The sequence below is a fragment of the Lissotriton helveticus genome, chromosome 3_1 (genome assembly GCF_964261635.1).
Source record: "Lissotriton helveticus chromosome 3_1, aLisHel1.1, whole genome shotgun sequence".
Classification (NCBI taxonomy): Eukaryota; Metazoa; Chordata; class Amphibia; order Caudata; family Salamandridae; genus Lissotriton; species Lissotriton helveticus.
In genome coordinates, this window is record NC_136061.1 from 174262186 (window position 1) to 174284172 (window position 21987).

The window sequence follows — 21987 nt, forward strand, 5'->3', positions numbered from 1 at the left end:
GTTAATTGTTATTTATTAAGCGCGTTATCACCACCAGGTCTCTAAGCGCTGTCAAAGATCCAACCTTCGCAAGAGGGGGTTTAGATTGTGCCCCAGGCCTCCGCAAAAAGGACTGTTCTTCCTGAACGGGAGAAGGGCATGTTCCTTGCGTACATTCTCCGGCAGGATGTTCCAAATGTGGGGGATGGATGAGGAGAATGCTCTTCCTCCTTTCGTGGACTTGTTAAATCGCGGGCAGGCTAAGAGGCTGGCATCAGAGGACCGTAATGCCCTGCTAGGAGTGTAATTGGCAAGGCAGTCCTTGATGTAGCTGGGGGCTTGGCCGTAGATGGCTTTCTGTGCGAAACAGAGTCCTTTGAATTTTGCTCTCCGTCCGACCGGGAGCCAGTGCAGTTGTTTAAGGAGGGCTGACGCATGTGCTCGTCTGGGCACTCTAAAGATAAGTCTAGCAGCGGCGTTCATAATCACCTGCAATCTAGTCAGGAGGTTACCCGGAAGGCCAATGTACAAGGAGTTGCCGTAATCCAGGCGTGATAGTATCAGAGCAGATACTGCCATTCTGAGTGTATTGAAGGTGAGTAAGGGTGCGAGCTTACGCAGCTGTCTCAGCATGCCTGTGCATGTTCCCACAACTGTAGATACCTGCTGGGTCATAGTGAGCTTGGCATAAATTATGATACCAAGACTTTTTACAGCCACGGCCGACTCCGGGTATGCGCCAAGCTCTTGTGGGACGGATTAGAATCTGAAGTGACGGCCAGTACCTCAGTTTTATCCGGGTTGATTTTAAGGGAGTTGGCCGTCATCCAGTTAACAGTAAATTTCTAAATATTTTGAAATCTTGTATGGGCTGACGTGGCGTTGTCTATCTGAATGACAATCTGAGTGTCATCAGTGTAGTTGTATATTTGACAATCCATATGGTTCAGTGCCGCTATCAGGGGCTGGAGGTATGCATTAAACAGAAGTGGTGGTAGTGCCGATCCCTGCGGTACCCCGCACAAGAGTAGCCCTAAATCGGACACATGATCATTCAGTTGTGTTATCTGGGAGCGGCCTTTAAGGAAAGAGCTAAGCCAAGTGAGGGCCGTGCCCTGGATCCCTAGCTCTGAAATCCGCAACATTAGTTGGTCATGATTGACCGTATCAAATGCCGCGGATAGGTCCAGTAGGACCAAGGCACAAGATTTTTTCTTGTCGGCCCTCAATCTGAGTTCATCTAAAACAGACAGCATCACCAGTTCCGTGCTGTGATGCGCCCTGAACCCTGGCTGGTTAGGTTGTAGGAGATTGTTATTCTCAATATGGTTGGTCAGAGTTTTTAGCATGTGTTGTTCTAGTGCCTTTGCGAGGAACGTTAGCTGTGAAATTGGCCTAAAATGTTTCACGTTTTTCGTACAGGCCCCAGACTTTTTCAAAAGCGGAATGACGTGTGCTTCCTTAAAATTGGAGGGGAGGGGACGTGTCCAGTGGCAAGGGATTGAGGAGTGAAAGTACCTCGTTTTCTATTCAAGGAAGTGTCATCTTGAAGATCCTGGGCGAGCAGGGGACGGCCGGAGACCCTGATTTCACCTTCCCTCTTAAGTGGGACAGGGAATCGTGTGTGAGAATAGGAAAGGTGGTGAGGGGATCAATGAAAGTGGGAGGCAGTGGTGTAGGTGCCAACGTGCAAGGAAACTTGGGGGTGGAATGTATTTCCATTATTAAATCTTTGACTTTCGTTTCAAAGAAAGACTGAAAGTTGTTGCAGTCGTCCGGCAGAACGGAGGTTTCTGTTCCTTGACTTGTCTCAATTCTTTCAAGCTTCGAAAGGACACCTTATGTTTATTTTCAGTGGCAGTGATTTTAAACTCATAAAATTCTGCTTTACGTGATAAAATTGCTTTTTTATAGGCTGTGACCGCAGCACAATATTCACGCCGGGCGCAAGGGTCATAAGCTTTCCGCCAGGCTCTTTCGCTTTGGTGGAGGGTGTGTTTCAGGGTTCTTAAGGCGTCGTTGAACCAGGGGGCCCCCTTGCCCTTGTCCATGATTCTGGCCTTGAGTGTCGGAGCTACCTTATCAATAGCATTCTGTAACGTTTCTGTCAGGGCCATGCTTCCTGCATCGAGATTTCCCTGTATCAGTTTAGGAGCTGCTGATTCCTGTAGGGTAGTAACCAGGTCATCGGTGCTGATTTGGTTCCAACTTCGCAACACTTTCCAGTCTGGGGGTGGACTGGCTGTTTTCTTAGGAAGTGGGAGCCGGCCGCTAAGTAAGTAGTGGTCGGACCAGGGGCAGGGGCAGGGGCTAATAGTTATGGGGCTGGTGGGAGGGAGGGAGGACCAGACCAGGTCCAATGTGTGGCCTTTGTTGTGCATTCGCCCGTGAACCAATTGTAAGAGTTCTAGGGCAATTAGTGTCTCCTCCAACTGCACGGCCTGGCTATCTTTGGGTGTCTGATCCCAGTGAAGATTGAAGTCCCCACCACTCCTTGGTACCGGGAACGGATGTCATTGACTAGCTCGGTGAACCGTTCAATGAACCTAGGTGGCGTACGTGGCGGACGGTAGACTACTAGGACAGCTATACAGGCTGTTTTGAAATGAAACTTGGCCCCTAGCACCTCAGCCCCCTCAAAGCTTTCAGCGCAGAGGACCTCTGCTTTTAGTTGACTGTTGCACAGCAAAGCTACACCACCCCCACGGAGCTGCCGGGTCGATTGTGGCATAGTGCTGCATATTTTGTAGGTAGGGCTGCAACTAAGTCTGGGGTTGAGGATTCTTCAAGCCAAGTTTCAGTAATGCCTAGAATATCCAGAGTGCCGTCTTGAAGTAACGAAAAGACCTCAAGATTATGTTTCTGTAGTGAACGGGTGTTAAGGGTAGCAATCCTGAATTCTTGACAGCTATCAGTCCGCGTAGATCTCAGATGGTGCATTTTGTGAGTTAGGCAGTTAGTGTATACCATGTTGCTGCTTTACAGATGTCAGCTATAGGGATGTAACCTAAAAAGGCCATTGATGACCCTATTTTGCGAGTGGAATGCGCTCTATGGCGTATCGATAAAGTTGTTTTAGCTTTTACGTAGCAAGTTTGAATGCACTTAACAATACATCTTGAAATGCCAGATTTAGAAATAGGATTGCCTTTGTGAGGTGATGTAAGTTAAACAGTTGCTTTGTTTTACGAAAGTCTTTTGTTCTTTCGATATAATACAATAGAGCTCTTCTGACGTTAAGTGTGTGAAGATCAGGTTTTACTACTGAATCAGGTTGAGGAAAGAACACAGGTAACTCAACTGATTGGTTAAGCAGAAACCACTTTGGAAAGAAATCTGGAATTGGTGCGAAGAACGACCCTATCTTTATGGAGTTGAAAGAAGGGTTCTTCTAAGGGTAAGGCGTGTAGCTCACCAACTCTCCCCTGGACCGGAAACAAGCTTCCGAGGACCGGTTTCTGGCATTCCAGCCGTCTTCAGCCCGGCTTGCTTGAATCCAGTGGCAAAGTGAGCAAGGGACTCACATCTGAGCATACCCTGCCACACTTAGGGCAGCCAAAAGCGGTACAAAAGGGGGTGGTGATGGACTCCCTTTTGTACCACTTTTGGTCACCATAAGTATGGCAGGGTATGCTCAGACGTGAGTCCCTTGCTCACTTTGCCACTGGGTTCAAGCAAGCCGGGCTGAAGACGGCTGGAATGCCAGAAACCGGTCCTAGGAAGCTTGTTTCCGGTCCAGGGAAGACATGGCTTGGCAGTTCGGGCTGGACTGTTCCCATGAGGCACAGGGTCAGACTGATTTGCATGTCTGAACTGGGGTGGCAGAGTGGGCTAAAGAACGGTGATGGATTCAACCCAGATCTTTTGACTGGGTGTGAGTGTTTGATTGATTCAGATGCTCCGTCCATCACCACCCCCTTTTGTACTGCTTTGCAAATATGCAGCTACTGCTGCTAGATGCAACCAAATTGATGTGTAAGCTATCCCACCTTGTTGTACGTGCAGAAGGTATCAATGTTCTGAACAGAAGCATCTAGAGGTAGAATTTGGTTAGTACAGTAGACAACAAATAGTTTCCATTTTGCTGCATAGCAAGCTCTGGTAGTAGGTTTTCTTGCTTCATTCAGAATAGTAAAAATCTGGTGACAGATTTAAATATCCAAACTCTGACATCAGGAGCCAAATCGCTAAGGTGAGCTACCTGGGATTTGGATGCTTGTTTTCTCCATGGGTCAGAGTGAGGAGACTGGAGGTGGGATGTAGCTTTTGATGTCGAAGTACTGAGAGCTCTAACAGGGTGGTTGGCGGGCCTATGTGAGAGCTACTAGATTTAGTGTGAGGGATGTTTGCCTGGGCTTCTGAACTAGAAGAGAGGGAGAGGAGGAAAAGAGTAGGCAAATATCCCTGACCAATTCATCCATAGGACATTGCCTTTGGATAAAGGGTGTGGGAACCTGGAGGCAAAGTTTGGGCATTTTGCTGGTCTGCTGTGGTGAACAGATCTATTTTAGGATATCCCCTCTGCTGAAAGTATGGCAGGAGAACTTGGGGATGAAGTTCCCACTCATGTATTTGTTAGTCTCCTTCTGCTGAGGAGTAGGGTTGAAGAAAGGCCGACCTTTTGATACATTTTGTGGATTCCACCACTACAGAGAGTGATGGGTACAGCTGTCTACCAAGACTAGATCTGTTAACTGACCCTGTGACTGATTCCACTGACATGCTAAGCATTCTTGTAGAGGGTGCATGTGTAGTTTTGCATGAGGACCTATTGCAATGCATGACACCATCATTCCTAGTAGCCGCATGAAAATTCTGGCAGGCAAGGTTTGGAACTGCAGCAATAGAATTTGGATATTGGAAATTCTGGTGTCATTGGGGGAGGTTAGAACCGTGTGAGTGTTGAGAGGTTCCTAGATAGGATTGTATCTGGGAAGACTGTAGGTGAGACTTTTGAATGTTGACAATGAAACCCCGTTGGAGGAGTAGGTGTAGTATGGTCTGTGTGTTTTGTAGACACTTTTGGGGTGTGCTGGGTTTGATGAGCCAGTCGTCTAGGTAGGGGAAGACATGAATTTGTTGTCTTCGGAGATGAGCTACTACGAATGCTAGGCATTTTGTAAATACCCTGGGAACAGTAGTCATTCCGAATGGAAGTTCTTTAAACTGATCGTTTTTGTTATCACAAATCAGAGATTTTGTGATGAGCTGGATGAATGGGAATGTGAAAATATGAGTCTTAAATCCAATGTAGGATAGGGGAAGGCATAGGACACTATTTTGCATAAAATGAGTGAACGGCCTCTTCTAGAGCAGTAGAGTGGGACGCCTTCAAGGTGGTGGTTCGAGGGCTATGTATCAGCAAATACGCAGGGATGAGGAAAGTGTTGCTAAATGATGTAGACAAAGCCGAGGGGAAACTGAGGGCACTGGAACAACAGCGACCAGAGCAGCCACCATTACGCCCACAACTGCTCGAAGCAAAGGAACAGGCAGCAGCAGAAGTAGAGAGATTGCGCCGTTTCGACTATAAGAAGTATATGGCAAGGGTACATGCGGAGGGGGATAAAGCCGGATCGTTGTTGGCGTGGCTGGCTGATCCGACACCGAGGGGGTGCCCAATACTGGCTGTTGAAACAGTACCTGGCACTGTAGTGTACACCCGTGAGATCATGGCACGGTTCTTGGGCTACTATGAGGTATTGTATAAGAGTAGCTTACGAGTGGAGGGGGAAGCAATAGCTGACTATTTGGAGGAATTCCAGCTCCCACACCTAGAAGAGGAACAGGCTAAGCTACTGGGACGGGATGTCATGTTGGACGAGATCCGCAGTGCGATTAAGCACGTGGCTCGGAACAAAACTCCGGGAGTGGAGGGACTGCCAGTGGAATTTTATGTACAGTATATTGATCTGCTTGCCCCTCGTCTCCTAGAAGTATATAAGGAAGCTAGGGAGTTGGGTCAGCTGGCGTCCTCCATGCGCGAGGCGTTGATTATTCCCCTCTTGAAACCAGGCAGGAACGGGGAGGAAGTAACATCGTATAGGCCGTTATCTAAGTTGACGACGGATTATAAGATACTGAGTAGGATACTAGCAACTAGGCTCTTACCGCACATTACTACTCTCGTGCACCCAGATCAGGCTGGATTTACTAGGAACACTTCCATGAATATTCGCCGGCTCATGAGGATAATGGGCACTGATCACCTTGATCTAGATACACCGGCGGTGCTTTCGGAAGACATTGAAAAAGCTTTTGATAGCCTAGTATGGACATACCTTCTTAAAGTACTGGAACGGTTTTGTCTGGGTGCGTTGTTCGGGACTTGGGTCAAGGTTCTCTATTCTTCGGCAGTGGCGAGGGTACGGCTGGGAAAACTGATATCTGACCAGTATCCGATCCTGAGGGCAACACGACAGGGGTGTTCACTTTCCCCGCTGTTTGCTCTGGCAGTAGAGCCCCAGCAGTGCAGGCGAGACTAGGACTGAGCTTTGACGGACTGTGGCAGAATGCGATACCGCATCGTATCTCGTTGTATGCAGAAGACCTACTCTTATATCTGGAAAACACGGGATAGGCGTGACGGGGGCGATCACTATGCTGACTCGGTTTGGAGACTTTACTGGGCTTAAAGTGAACTGGAGTAAGACGAGCCTGCTTCCGGTGCGGCCAGGTGCGGTGTTCCCGATCCTTCCCCAGGAGATAAAATGGGAACCAAGATGCCTCACTTATCTCGGAGTTCGGATCTATCACGACGCCGCAGACGTCCTGGAGGGGAACATAGGGCGTTGTATACGGGCCTTGAAGGGGAACATGGAATTCTGGTCCACGCTCCCGTGATCAGTAATGGGGAGGATGGCCTTACTTAAAATGGTGGCGTTACCGAGGCTACTTTATTACTACCGGACGCTCCCCGTTTGGATCCCGCCGGTGATGTCTAGGGAACTGAGAACAATGGTTATAGGCTTTTTATGGGGAACTGCCAGGAAGCGGATAGCACTGGACAAGCTGACGCGCCCGAAGCTGGAGGGGGGTCTGGCAGCCCCGGACTTCGAACTTTACTATTTAGCGGCGCAGCTACAGGTCCTCACACAGGCGATTGTAATGGAGTTCCGGGGCCCTGACCACATGAGAGGTACAGGGATGCAAAGGCATACCCTATCATATATAGTTCTACAACAGGCGCTTCTCCCCAGGGACTTGTCCCTAGAAGAGAGATCCCGGTGGGGATGCTGACGGCATTTCCTCATGGAAGTGACTGGTCTGCTCTCGAGGACTGGGAGCAATTGGGAGTTCAGATGGTAGGGGATCTATACGAAGAAGGAGAGCTGCTGTCCTTTAAGGCATTACAGGAGAGATATGACCTTCCAACAGGTGATTTCCTGATCCATGCTGCGGTGGTAGCGGCGATTCGGGGGCATTGGAGGGAGGGGCATGCAGAACCAAAGACAACAATGGCATGCCAATACGTGGTAATGGCGTCAGGGACCGTTAAGGCAGTTACGTGCCTCCACTCCAGGATGTTACACGAAGGGATACAACCGATGGCTGATTTGAAATCGATATGGGAGGCAGGGATAGGTAGACCGAGACCGGACATGACATGGGGGCATATCATCAGAGGGGCGTGGAAGGGCACACAAAATGCGAGGCTTCAACTGATACAGTTCTTCGTGATACACCAAGCCTATCTGACGCCGGGGAAGATTCAGAGATACTTCCAGGCGCAGGATGCAGCATGCCCCAGATGTTTGGAGGGGGGAGTAGAATTAGAACACATGCTCTGGGACTGCCCAAAAATAGGGAACTATTGGATAGAAGTGGGAGCGCTTTTAAATGAAGTCACGAGCAGGGATCTGACCTATGACATGGCCACATGTGTGTTGCTTTGGTTCCCCCACACACCCAGGACGAAAATAACGAGTAAGTTTATAGATTTGGGGCTCATACTGGCAAAGAGGGAAATCACTCTACATTGGAAGTCGAAGGAAGGACCATCCTATAGGCGCTGGAGGGCGGAATTTAGTAAATGGGCAAGGAGCGAGAGCACTGACCGGCTGAGGCAGGCCCAGCGCTCCGGTCAGGAAAAGGCCTTGGAGCACGCAAGAGCATGGGAAGCGTTAGTACAGGCCTTGTCAGACCTACAAACAGAGGAGGAGAGCTAGAGCACTAGGAATGCACAAATGACATCTAGAGTTTCCGTTCGGTTGAGTACCCTTCGCTGACAGCAACACAACACATGATGCATTCACTTGAAGTCACACGCCCACACCATTTGGGGGGGGTCAGTATTTGAATATGTTGGGATATAAATGAAGAGATGTTTAGCGATTGAGGGTGTTGAGTTCGTAATACTGCTGTATGATGATAAACCTTCAATAAAATATGTTTAAAAAAAAATAATCATGATCTCTATCTGAATCTGTATGTGGAGATCCCTGAAGTGTTATATACAGAGGATCTTCAATTAACTGTGGAGGAGAAGATGGTGGTGGAGGAGAGGGTTGTGGGGCAGGATAAACAGGGCTAGTAGCCATGTCAGTCAGTCAATTACTGTATTCGATACGTATAATATAATATCATAAAAGTGCAGATGAATACTATTTAAAAACAACAAAATACAGATAAATACAATTTAAAAATCATCAATCAATCAGTACAAAAATAGAATGCTATACATATCAGTATGGAAGTAGAAGTAACAAAGTAAAAGCAATGATAATTAGGAACTATTTAAAAATTCATTCAGTGGTGTTGTGCTGCCGCTTGATATTCCACGATTGACTTAAAAAGAAAAAGACGCCACTGATAAGCAAACCAAGGGGTTAGACAGGGATTGTAATAAGAACATTGCTACACGACATTGTTTGAAACTAAATTTGCACATCAGGGGGAGAATACATCTTTTACGAGGGTCTCTGTAAAATTTGCAGAAGAAAAAAATATGTAAATTTGATTGTGCAGAAGAACTGTTACAGGGACAGAAGGGCAAGTACTTTATAGAATAGATACCTGCAGGGTGTGCCAACATGCACGGTATAAAATTAAGTTGGAATCTAATTAGAAATAATCTATGACGCACGTTTGACACAGTAAATAGGTATGACTTTATCCCTTCCTGGGGCTTCGGACCTTCGAGATACAGTTTTACCAATACCTTTGTACAGTTTGTTTGTAATCTGGCATCTGCTCTTTGTTTAAGAAAACGGGCTTTTACCTCCCGCCATGCTCATGCAATCCCTGGGGGTAGTAAATATGTGCACCAAACCTAAAGGGGAGAAGGTAGCTTGGATATATGAAATTCATGGAATTCTATGTACATTTTCCATGGATAAACAATCTTCAATTAGGTTTTGGTTAGTCTGAATAGACTCCCTTCTCCAGATGAAGTGCCACAAAATTATTGGTGCCACAGAGATTGTATCAGACAGATATGGGACCTCCAATTCTGTGTGGGTATTAAAGTTGGAACAGCTTACAGGAAGGCCCATTAGCCTTTTCCAGAAGGTGTCCTCTATCACTTGGAGGGGAGATGGATTAGTAAGATCCCATATACCTGCACTGTCAGTTGCTACCGACACTGATTTTGCTGCGTAAACCTTTCTTACCATATCGATAGGCTTCGCCCTCAGTTTTTTAATAAAGGAATGGAGAGCGATGATACTTCTCTTAAATGGTAACCCCCTAGTGGCACGCATACTGGACCATGATAACTGCATATCGAATGTTACACCTAGGTAAGAAAAGGTATCAGTGTGAGCTATTTTTTTCCCGGAAATATAAAAACTCGGGGCCTTCCTATTCTTCCTTTCAGGGATTAGAATGAAGGATTTTGACTCATTAGTTTTCAACCCTAGTTTTTGCATATAGGTTACATAGATGTTTAATAACTTTTGTAGGGCCAGGCCCGTACGGGCAATTAGCACTGCATCGTCAGCATACAGGAGAATTGGGGTGCGAACGTTAATTCTTGGGACGTCAAGTGTAGATTCCGTCAGGGGCGCTTCTACCCCGTTGGTTAGTAGCCATGTCCTTTTTTACAGGGATTTTGGAAGTGCCTTCTAAAGGAAGCTTGTGTTTTGCTGGTGTCTTAGCAGGAATATGTCCAGTATAAGGATGAATATAAATCGTTTTCTGCTTAGAATCTAATTTGGACTTAAGAACATCTAAAATTGGTTCAGGGGGCTCGGAGACACGATCTTTAGATTTCGTTGTTAAAATGGACTTGTCTTTAGCCTCTTCGATGCGTCGGACAGCCAGGGGCCGTCCAAGCTGCGCACGCAACAAATTTGCGCCGCGTCGAAGATGCTAAGTTTCGGCTCCGAGGTTTGTTTTTGTTTCAGATCAGAGGATTTCGGCTTCAAAACATGTTGTTTCAGAGTGGGAAATTTCAGCTCCGAACTGGATTTGTCCTTAGAGCCTAATGGTTTTGGCTATGAAGGGAGTTTCGGTCGACTATGTCCCAAGCCGGAAGGCTTGACTGTTTGTTTTGGTGCTGAGCCGAGAGGCTGGGTGTCCGAAACATTGTCTCAGTGATGACGTTGGCCAAAAGGCAGAGGTGGTGCTGTAGCCTAATGTGTTTTGGAAGATGATTTAGGGGGCAAGGGGTCTTTGGTACTCACAACACCTTGTCCTGGAGGCAGATCTCCAGACTCCAGATCGATCTCGGAATCGGACTCTGGAACGGATAAGGCCTCTTTTTCCTCTGCAACAGACGCTACGATCTCCTCTTGCTCGGATTCTTCCCCAAAGATATCCGGAGTGTGTTGGATGCTTTGACATTGCCTTTCTGGTCGTTGCGGCAGAATATTGCGTAGAGTATTCTTGGATCAAAACGATTTACAAGCGTCGCAGTCTTCCTCCTTGTGCTCTGTAGAGAGGCACAAGTTACAAACTTGATGTTGGTCGGTGCAAGGGTACTTGGCGTGGCACCCAGGACAGAATTGGAATGGAGTCCATGCCATCAGCAGAAGGCTGGCCCGACGCGGCTAGGCCCAACGGCCACCCACGAGGTTTTCGATCGAAAATTGGAGAATTTGTCAAGCGATTTGATAAGCGGAGAACAAGGAAACACGTACGGAAACAATACCATTGAGGGTAGAGTGACCGAGGCTAACCTGAAGAACAGTTCCGGAGCGCAGCACTACACGTCCGAACCGGATGGCGGATAAAAACTAACAATGGAGTTGAAGCCCATGCGCACTATCATCAAAAGGAGGAGTCACCTTACCATCTTAACTGGAAAGACTTCTTCGAAGAAAGACAACTTGCAAACATCCGCATCCAACACGAGATGGCAGGAGTATGCAAAGCATGTGTATCTACAGCACACATGCCTCGAACATTATATTACAGTTCACTGGAGGACTTTGAAGTAGCTTAGCCACCATGAATGACTCAAATCATCTGTCAGTGAAGATTCTCCCTTTAAATTTTCCAATTTAAAAAACAGAATTATTACTGGGCAAATTACAGAGAGCCTGTGTATCTAATTTTACATTTTCTTGTTACAAAAAAGTAAAGGTTTAAAATGGGCAAGATTTATAAGTATTTTTGGAAAGCAATACTTCTAAAAAAAAAATTAGGAATCCAAGACTGACTGAGAAATGTCAGCGTTCATGAACTTTGATGAAAAATCTTGTAATGACTATAAAAAAAGTACCATCTCTAAGGGAAGCTAACAGATACTTAAGTCCCTAGAATCTGTATGAAGAGACTGGAAATTACCAGAATTAAAAAAAAAAAATTGGCAGAAAAGGTTTTCCATTTACCCTAAGACTTGTATCTTGAGACTTGGTAGTCACTGAGGTATAGGAAAGCTTCCCTGTCGGAGATTTCTGGTTTGGGATACTGAACAAAATGTTTAACCAGCTATCAGAATCTTCATCCACAGCTCCTCAAACTCCATATTTAGCAAATAGATTGGGTAAGCAAGGGAAAACAGTGACTCGACAGGATGCAGCTTGGTCTGTCTTATTGAAGAGATCTTAATGCATAAATTGTCGTTAGGGAGCTGTGTGTCAAGGAGGACCAGAATTGCCATTATTAATTTAGTGTAGAGGAAATGGTATTTTAGTGTAAAATGAAGTTCAAACAAGTTCTACAGTGTAACCAATAACTATCGGACTGTGTGCGGTTCTCATCTATTATCAAAGTTCATATGAATAACATTTAATGATAATTCCAAGGATCTACTTTATTAATAGAAAGTTCTTTTGATCTTGCTATATATATATATCCCATGCAGCTATAAGCTCAGGTGTACAATGAAAAAATGGAAATCATCATCCCAAACAATACATTTCAGCATTGGTCCCCCGCCCACTGGGCCAATGAGCTAGGCTCCCCCTTGCAAAAAAAACTCGATAAAAAGCATAGGCATACACTTGGACTCAGTTCTTAACATGAACACGCAGATTGAAGCGGTCACTTCCGCCTTTCTTTCTTTCAATTGCGAAAACTGGAGAAAATCAGAAGAATCTTCAGCACAGAGGCGTGTATTCAAATCATCATTTCCCTGATCCTACCAGTAATTGATTATGCCAACCCAATATACCTAGGCCTTCAGCAAAACCAGATACATCGTCTGCAGCTAATACAAAATAAAGCAGCCAGAATTATATACCAACAAGGCAGACGATATCACATTAAGCCGCTGCTAAAAGAGCTGCACTGGCTCCCAGTGGAGCAGCGCTCCATGTTTAAAACCGGCTGTTTCCTGTTTAAAGACTTACACGGGACTGAGCCAAAGTACATTTCCTCAAAAATTCATAAGTACACCCCCACCGTACTTTAAGATCCATGCACATGAACTTATTAGAGGTACCAGACTTCAGACGCAAAAGAACAGGAGGGTCTCGCTTCTCAGTACTAGGACCTAAAATCTGGAATGCTCTGCCACCCCAATTGAGACTCGAGTCAGACCTTCTTTGCTTTAGGAAGATGCTGAAGACCTGGCTCTTCAGTTAAGCTTATAGTTAGACCTGGACCTTTCTAACTAGTCACCCCTAATGAAAGTACAATATCCAGTGCCAAGAAACCTGTAGGTGAACGAGCGTTCTACAAGTTCTAATTAACATAACATAACAATGTAGTTCTTAAAATTATGCCATTACATATCACTCACCCAATTACGAGGAAGAAGTACATTTTAGTAACTTACGTTAATCACAGAGTCCTTAAACTTGATATGAAGCCTATAGTTAGAGACTGCAATGATTGCATCATCAGCTCGTCCAAGATATTCAACACCCTCTCCCTGCAGCACCGGAAATGGGACCTTTTGAGAACAAAAGTGCATGAGATTAGTAAGGAAAAGTGTAGCCCACACCAAATTGCAGACTTCAAAGAGAACAATACGTTTGTATCCATCTTCACGGTCAGAACAAATAGAAGATTGACTAGGAAACTTTAAGGATAATGTTTCAACATTTTTGTTTTTTGAAAATTGAAAATTAGCACATTTGTACAGACTCTGAAGTGTTAAAACTGGTCACTTGAGACCAGTCCGTTCACCATACGTGTTTGCCATAAATGGGTTCAGACCATTGAGTGCCTCAGGATTTTTTGCTTACCAGGTTCATGAACTTTTATTTTGGTGGGTCTCAATGCCAGAGTCTCACTTAAGGTGTTTTCATGTTGGACTGTGGGTGTTTACCAACAGTGTCCAACTTTTAAGATAAGGCTGCTGTAACCAAGCAAGGGTAAGGAGCATTGGGCTGGCTATAAGTGAACATGACTGGCAGTTTTAAACGGCAAATTCAACCGGAAAAAAACATCAACAGCCCTAAACCTTCCATTCAAATATTAAGTCTCCCATATGTAGGCCTTTGTCAGAACCCGTTCAGAGGGCCATGGGGTAAGCAGGGGTTCTCTTCCAGGGGATCCTCATCAATAGTCATAAGCATTAGAATATTCCCGCCCATGCGCGGGACCCCGGAAACACTACATTATATGTGCCTCACATATATATATACTTATATATATATATATATATATAAAAAACATGAAATAGCAGCCAAATCACATCAGAGCTGGAATATGCTGTGAAGAATTTCCACCATACATGAATAATATGCATTAGAAACATAAGAAACAACACAAAAGATTGTTTAGAAACTGTTTTAATGCTTAGGCAGCAGCAGAAATTCTTATAACACCCTGAAAGCATAGAAAGCTCCCAGGCTGCATTGCAAACACACAGTCTAAAAAGACTGAAAAGCTAACCTGTAGCTGTATACAAAAAAACTGACAACGTGCCTTTAAGGCACCCATGACCCCCGGTATCCCATCATGCCTCAGGGGTGACAGTTAGGTCAGTTGTTCTTTCCGGCTCTTCAGTAAGGATCCTGGTAACAGCTCCACTAATTTTCTGTTTTCTGACAGAAAATTACTTCATCTTAACAACTTTTTCTAATTACTTTGACATTTTACATCGAGTCAAGTAATAAACTGTCTTTTTTAGTCAGTTTAGTGAGCATTTTCAGCTGAAATGCCTTCACTTTTTGACAAATGCCCTTCTTGTGGCAACAAGAAGGCAAAATGAGACAATCACGACGTTTGTATCCTGTGTCTGCCTGAAGAACATGATCCAGGCACCTGTCCTCACTGCGAGCACCTGTCAGGAAGAACTCTCAAAGACAGGGAGAGAATTTGCATCTATGGCCTGGCTCACAGGTCATCCAGAGGAAGGGCTCCGGTGAAGAAGGGCTCCAAGAAGGCTAGAACATCTTCAAAAGAGAAGTCTTCTCACCCTTCAGCTTCAGCGTCAGGCTTGGCGCTGAGGAAAGAGCCACCGGTGGGTCATTCATCGTCAAAACTACAGTCGACGGCGGGCTCGCCGTCGAAAAGAAGACCAGGTACGTCGACGACGTCGAAGGATCCCGCTCCGTCGTCGAAATCCCCTCCGCCGTCGTCAACCGGGCGACGACCGGCGTCGAGAAATGTGACTCCGCTGCCGTCAACCGGGCGACGGTCGGCGTCGAGATCCAAGGCCCCTCCGCCGTCGTCAACCGGGCGACGATCGGCGTCGAGGGAGGTCACTCCTCCGCCGTCGTCATCCAGGCGGCGACCGGCGTCGAGAAGTGTGACCCCTCCGCCGTCGTCTAAAAAACGACGTTCAGCGTCGAGGACCAAGACCCCTCCGCCGTCGACAGCAAAACGTCGATCGGCGTCGAGGACACAGTCTCCGTCGACGTTTCGTCAACGTTCAGCGTCGAGGGTGACCAATACCCCTCCGCCGTCGTCGCACAGACATTCGACGTCGAGACAGAGGGCACCGTCGACGGCTGGTCATTGCCGTTCGACGTCGAGACAGAGGGCTCCATCGACGGCTGGTCATCGTCGTTCGACGTCGAGACAGAGGGCTCCGTCGTCGAGACAGAGGCCTCCGTCGACGGCTGGTCATCGCCGTTCGACGTCGAGACAGAGGGCTCCGTTGACGGCTGGTCATCACCGCTCGACGTCGAGAGATCATAGATCCTCGCATCGATCGCCGTCGAGGCATTTGAGGTCGAGATTGCTGGATCCACCGACTCCCCGAAAGCATTCAGCGTCGAGAGAAAAACGGACGACGCCAGAACGTTCGACGTCGAGACATTCGGAAAGGGCTCGATTGTCGTCAAACAACTCTGTGATCATGGTTACGGAGTCAGCTTCTCGCCATTCTACTTCACAGTCTTCTGGCTCCTCAACAACATCTTCAAGGTCCAGAAGTCCTGTCCTCGGATCTCCTGTGAGTCAGCCAGATCCTTCGGCTGTAGAGGTCAGACTGTCTCCCAGATGGTATAAGTCATTGGACCATTGGCGAGATTCAGGGGCTACCAAACGTATGCATGAGTACGCCAGTCCTCAGCACAGATCTCCTCTCCCGAGACTGGTGGATAAAGTGGACAGGCATAGTCCTCCCAGAAAATCACCTGTGAGAAGACCAATCAGATCTCACTCTCCCAGAAGGGAAAATCCGGTGAGATCCCGATCTCCCAGAGAAGATCCTGTCAGATCTCGTTCACCAAGAAGACAGGATCCGGTTAGATCTCGCTCTCCTAGAAGGGAATAGCACCCAAGAAGGTCACGTGAGAGGAGGCACGGTGCTCACCATAAACATCGAAGAACTCCGTCTACTTCCTCTACTTCTTCGACCAGGTCTTCCAAGAGGGATTACTCTCCCACGTTGACGGATAGTCCTACTTCCAGATCCTCTCCAGTCGATGACATCGGCACTTATCTGGATGTCCTGCAAAGAGGAGCTCAGAAGCTGAGCATTGAAATGTCTGTCCCCCAGGTTACTACGACAGTCATTTTTGAAACTTTGCACAAAAAAATCTATCTCTCGTCCACTGCTGCCTTTAGTCCCGGGGATTATGGATCCGGTCAAGGACGTTTTCCTAACCCCGGCAGCCATCAGAGCGGTTCCAGCCCGCATACAAAAGAAATACAAACCGGCTTCTTCTGACCCAGTTTCTGTAAAATCTGACCCTCCAGGACTCTGTGATAGTGGCAGCGGCGAGGAAGACGCATGCAGTTGCTGCTTCCTCTTCAGTCCCACCAGATAAGGACAGCAAATCTCAGGATTCGTGGGGTCGCAAAGTTTGCAATTCAGCTGCCTCCTCGCTGAAGGTCTCCAGTGCGGCCGCACTGCTGGGTAGATACGACAGAGCCTTATGGGACTCCATGGAGAGGTTCAAGTCCAAACTGCCAAAGGAAGACCAGAAGGACTTCGAAGAAACTATGACAGAAGGATGTTTGGTGGCGAACCAGTTGATAAGGACAGCAGCGGACGGTGCAGTGCTTGCGGCACAATCCTACTCACATGGGGTTTGTGCCAGGAGGTCGGCTTGGTTGCGCCTCACAGGGCTGAAGCCGGATGCTCAGCATCGCATCCTTAATCTTCCCTTTTCGGGTTCCTCCCTCTTCGGTGAGCATGCTGACGAAGAGATGACCTGTATGAAGACTGAATTGGATACGGTGAAAGCGGTGGGTTTGGAGAAGAAAAAAAGAGTTCAAACGCCGCTTTAAGACCAACAGGGGGAGAGGGGCTCAACAGAGGGTTCAAACCCCTCAGTGGTCCCAGAATAAGAACCAAGGAAAATCCCAGTTCCGAGGCAAATCCAATAGAGGTAGAGGAGGTCACCAGCAGTCCTCTACCACCACGAGAGGAGGAAAGGCTTGATCAGTGGCTTCCTCTGGCGCCGTTACCCACTCCAGTGGGAGGAAGTGCTTCACAACACCTGGCAGAGTGGGTCAGCATGACGAAAGATCAGTGGGTGCTGAATATACTGCGCAATGGATACAGGCTTCGTTTCCGTGCGCTCCCGAAAGGCATTCCTCCAAAGAACTCTTGCCCTCACCAGCTGAGCTTGCTCCGAAGAGAGGTGGCAGTCCTTCTACAAAAAAGAGCTATAGAGGCCGTTCCTCCCTCTCAAAGAGGAAAGGGAGTCTACTCCAGATACTTTCTTGTCCCCAAAAAAGATCAGGAGGACAAGTTCAGACCTATACTCTATTTGCGTCTCCTAAACAAAGTCATCATCAGAGAAAAGTTCTGCATGTTAGCTCTTCACCAAATATGCCCACATCTTCAAGCCGGAGATTGGATGTGTTCGGTGGATCTGCAAGATGCATATTTTCACATTCCGATTGCTCTGCAGCAGGGCAAATACTTGAGGTTTGTCGTAGGAAACAAACACTACCAGTACAAGGTGCTACCCTTCGGACTCAAGTCCGCACCACGAGTCTTCACCAAATGCATGGCAGTGGTGGCGGCTTTTCTTCACAAAAAGGGACTCTTCATCTACCCATACCTGGACGACTGGCTCCTAAAAGGCCCGTCTCCGGTACAGGTAGCGCACGATCTGCAACTTTGCCTACACCAATTGCACAGGCTCGGTCTCCATGTGAACTTGGAGAAGTCAGTCCAGCGGCCGACACAGTCCATCCACTACCTAGGCTCCGTTCTGGACACAAAATTGGGAAAAGCGTTTCCTTCGGAGGAGAGACTTTTTTCCATGAGGCAGAAGTGTGGGATTCTATTAGTCTCTCGGCTTCCAACAGTCCTGCAGGTAGCCTCCCTGCTGGGTTCCATGGCGTCCTGCATTTTTCTCATCCCGAACGCCAGGCTGAGAATGCGGCCTCTACAACAGGCTCTCGAGGACCAGTGGGACCAGGCGACAGGGCATTGGGAAGATCGGATCGTTCTTTCCCAAGCAGCGAAGGATGCCATCAAATGGTGGACTCGGACGAGGAATGTGCTAGTGGGAGTGCCGTTTCACCAGCCACTACCAACCCAGTCTATAGTGACAGATGCTTCTCTACAAGGCTGGGGAGCGCACATGGGCCCCCTTCAGATTCAGGGTCAGTGGTCTGCACAGGAGCGGACGTACCACATAAACATGCTGGAACTCAGAGCGGTGTTTCTAGCTCTCAAAGCTTTTCTTCCAGCGATCGTGTCCAACTCAATCTTAGTTCAGACAGACAATACAACCACCATGTTCTATCTGAACAAACAAGGAGGCACACGGTCACGCCCTCTCTCCTGGGAGGCTCAAACCATCTGGCACTGGCTTCTCTCTCGAAACCTTTCAGTGGTGGCGGTGCACCTTCCAGGCGAGTTAAACACCCAAGCAGACGCACTCAGCAGGCACTTCGAAGATCAGCCAGACTGGGTGCTAAACGACGAAGTGGTAGAAGAGCTTTTTCGTTGTTGGGGTCGTCCAGCCATAGACTTGTTTGCGGATGAAGAAAACGCAAAATGCCACGCCTTCGCGTCCAGATTCCACCGGCCAGGGACGCAGGGGAACGCTCTCCTAATGGATTAGTCGGGAACATTTGCTTACGCGTTTCCTCCCCTGCCTCTGATTCCGAAGGTAGTCTCCAAGCTCCTCAGGTCGGACATGGAGATGATCTTGATAGCTCCGGATTGGCCACGACAGTGGTGGTACCCGGACCTGCTGCATCTGTCTGTGTGTCCACACAGACGACTTCCTTGCAAACCGGATCTGTTGAGCAAGATGAACGGGAGGATACTACATCCCAACCTCTCATCACTGAACCTGACAGCATGGCACCTGAAGTCCTGCAATATGGGCATCTGAACCTGCCTCCCGAATGTATGCACATTTTAAAGGAGGCTAAGAGACCTTCCACGAGAGCGTCTTATGCGTTCAAGTGGAAAAGGTTTTACATATGGTGTAGGGATCATCACTTAGATCCGACTAAAGGGCAGGAGGAGGTAATCCTGCCATACCTCCTTTCCTTGGCAACTTCTGGTTTGAAATATGCTTCCATTAGAGTGCATTTGTCAGCCATAGTAGCGTACAGGAAATCACCTGATCAGATCTCTTTCTTTCAGGTTCCGGTGGTTAAGGACTTCCTCCAGGGGTTGAAAAAAGTGTATCCCCCTGTGCGAAATCCTTCTCCTCCTTGGGAATTGAACCTGGTTCTATCCAGGTTAATGTCACCTCCTTTCGAGCCCATCCACAAGGCCTCTTTACAACATCTCTCTTGGAAGGCGGCCTTTTTGGTGGCGATTACCTCAGTGCGCAGAGTAAGCGAGATACAAGCGCTCTGTGCGAAGGAACCATATACTGTTTTCCACCACAATAGAGTGGTCCTAAGGGCTCATCCATCTTTCTTGCCTAAAGTGGTTTCTGATTTTCATATAAATCAGTCCATTTCCCTCCCTTCGTTTTTTTCCAAATCCTACGACCCCAGCTGAGCGGTCACTGCACTCCTTGGATCTTAAGAGAGTGCTCCAGTTCCATTTGGAAAAGACTAAAGGGATCAGGAAAACGGATCAACTGTTTGTGAACTATGGTTCAATGAGGACAGGTTTTCCAGCGGCCAAGAGGTCCATCTCCAGATGGATTGTCTCTTGCATTAAATTGGCCTATCAGCTTGCAGGCAAGCCTTTATTGGTGTCACCCAAAGCGCATTCCACTAGAGGGAAAGCCGCTACAGTAGCTTTCTTACATGACATTCCGATGTCAGAAATATGCAAGGCTGCAACCTGGAAATCAGTTCATACCTTTACGAGGCATTACTGTCTCGAATCTGATTCCAGGGCCGATACTCAAGTAGGGCAAGCCTCCTTGAGAAATCTGTTTGGGTAGTCTATAGCCTGCTCGGGCTCGTTGATGAGATTACTGTCTTGTCATTCCTTTGCCCGCATACAGCCCACTCTGCATGGCAGTCTCTCCACCATGGCCACTCCTGAAAATCGGGGTTTCCAGCTATCCACCACACATATGATACTGCCCTCTCAGTATGGCAATCTCTTCACTTTAGGCATCTCCTAGCATACGGGGTCGCCTGATCCTCATTGTACACGGGTGATGACCCGTAGGACACGGGAACGATTGCTGCTCATACAGCTGGGAGACTAGCAGGTCTTGGTCTCCAGCCCTGGCCACATGCAGAAGTCTTGCAGAGCTTCTTCTCCTTGCACAGTGAGACTGGATGCTTGATAGTTGACGATTTTAGGGTTCTCAAGCTCCCTTTTTTATAGTCCATTTCTAAACACTAATTATGATTTAGAGTCTGAGTCTCTGAAGATTATGTTGGCGTTCTGCTTTCCTATGAAGTGTCCACTCATCTGCCGTCTCTTCCTTCAGACAGCTGCACAACACAGGCCATGGGAGTGGCTAGGAGTTCACACATGGATTTCAGTCACAGTGAAATGTGTATCAAAAGGTTAGACCGGGTCTCGCCCATACTATTTAGAACCCTCTTATGAGCTCCATCTCCTTCCTGAGATGTGCCCAGGTCCCTTCTTTGAGACCCCTCTCTGAAACTAGTACCACCCTTTGAAGTGTACTGGGGGATCCAGTTGCTCTCTCTCATGTCCCACCACCCAGCTTACAGAGGTGCATTAATACACAAATCTGTCTAGGGGGATTCCTCTACCTCTACTCCTCATGTTCTTCAGAACTCAGGCATAAGTGGTATCAGCTGAAAGAGGTACAGGAGACCAGGGTCCCACCTGAGTCTAAATGAGTCTCCTAGAGAGTGCCGCCTTGAGAACATCAAAGTGCAGAAGTGCTGACATTGCTCTTTCATGGCAGTGGAGAATAGATCTAACCAAGGTTCTCACCAGTCGCAGAAGAGACCTTGCACCACCTGGATGAAGGCAGCATTCAGGGTTACTGATGTTGCCCTGTATCATTTTTGTAGTTGGTTTGCTTCATCTTTCGGGGCTTACGTCCTCATGTATTCTTTGGTTTTTCAGGATCAGATTCCGGAAAACAGGATTCCTGAATGGACTGACGGCGCTTCGTTGCAAAGAAAGAGGAGGAGCAGGGCAGCAAGGACGGACTAGGAGAGGGTTCCTGAGTTATGATTGGACATTATGGACTGAGGGATATGTTGTCCCTTTTTGGTTTTGTTTTTTCAACCATTTTTCCCAAGGGTGTTTAGGAAATGTTGTCTATGTTGTGTTTTAAGATGGCTGCTGTGCAATAAAGCATAGAAAGTGTCAGCATAATACTCGCCTCCGAGTCCTTAATAGAATTGAAACTTCCTGTTACGTTAGCTAGGACATTTTTCATTACTTTTCTTACACAGTGCAGTATACCAGGATACTGCACTGGGACATTTCCTGTGAACAGGTTAGTACAAGCATTTTTGTTATTTAGTTACAGTTTTAAAGGGTTTCATAGATTTCCCAACTCCACACTTAAAAACTTTTCACAGCTTTTCACTTGGCATGTAGAGCTGCAGAGTTGTACACTTAGCATTAGATCGCCACCTGGTGTTGGGCTCGAATGATTGCATGTTGTTGTTGTCTTGGAAGAAGTCTTTGTAGTCACGAGATAGGTGACTCCTCCCTTGTACGATAGTGAGCATGGGCATCGGCTCCATCATTAGATTGCTTTTTCGCCATGATGGGAAATGATGGAGTTAGGAGAAGTAAAGTAAAAAGATGTCTATGCGTGTGCATCCAAGTAAGATAAAACTGGAACAGATACAGGTCCCGGGAGGCGGGAGGGCGTGTACAACTCTGCAGCTCTACAT

General features: G+C 47.3%; 1 protein-coding gene across 8 annotated transcripts in view; it reads right to left on the bottom strand.

Annotated features, from left to right (window-relative positions):
- Positions 1–21987, bottom strand: part of MTMR4 (myotubularin related protein 4) — an 856656-nt gene that overhangs the window by 586633 nt on the left and 248036 nt on the right. For all 8 annotated transcript variants that reach the window (XM_078679492.1, XM_078679491.1, XM_078679497.1 and 5 more), the window contains one exon: positions 13145–13261. In XM_078679492.1, the coding sequence (XP_078535618.1) occupies positions 13145–13261 (117 nt within the window). The remainder of the gene's footprint in view (positions 1–13144; positions 13262–21987) is intronic.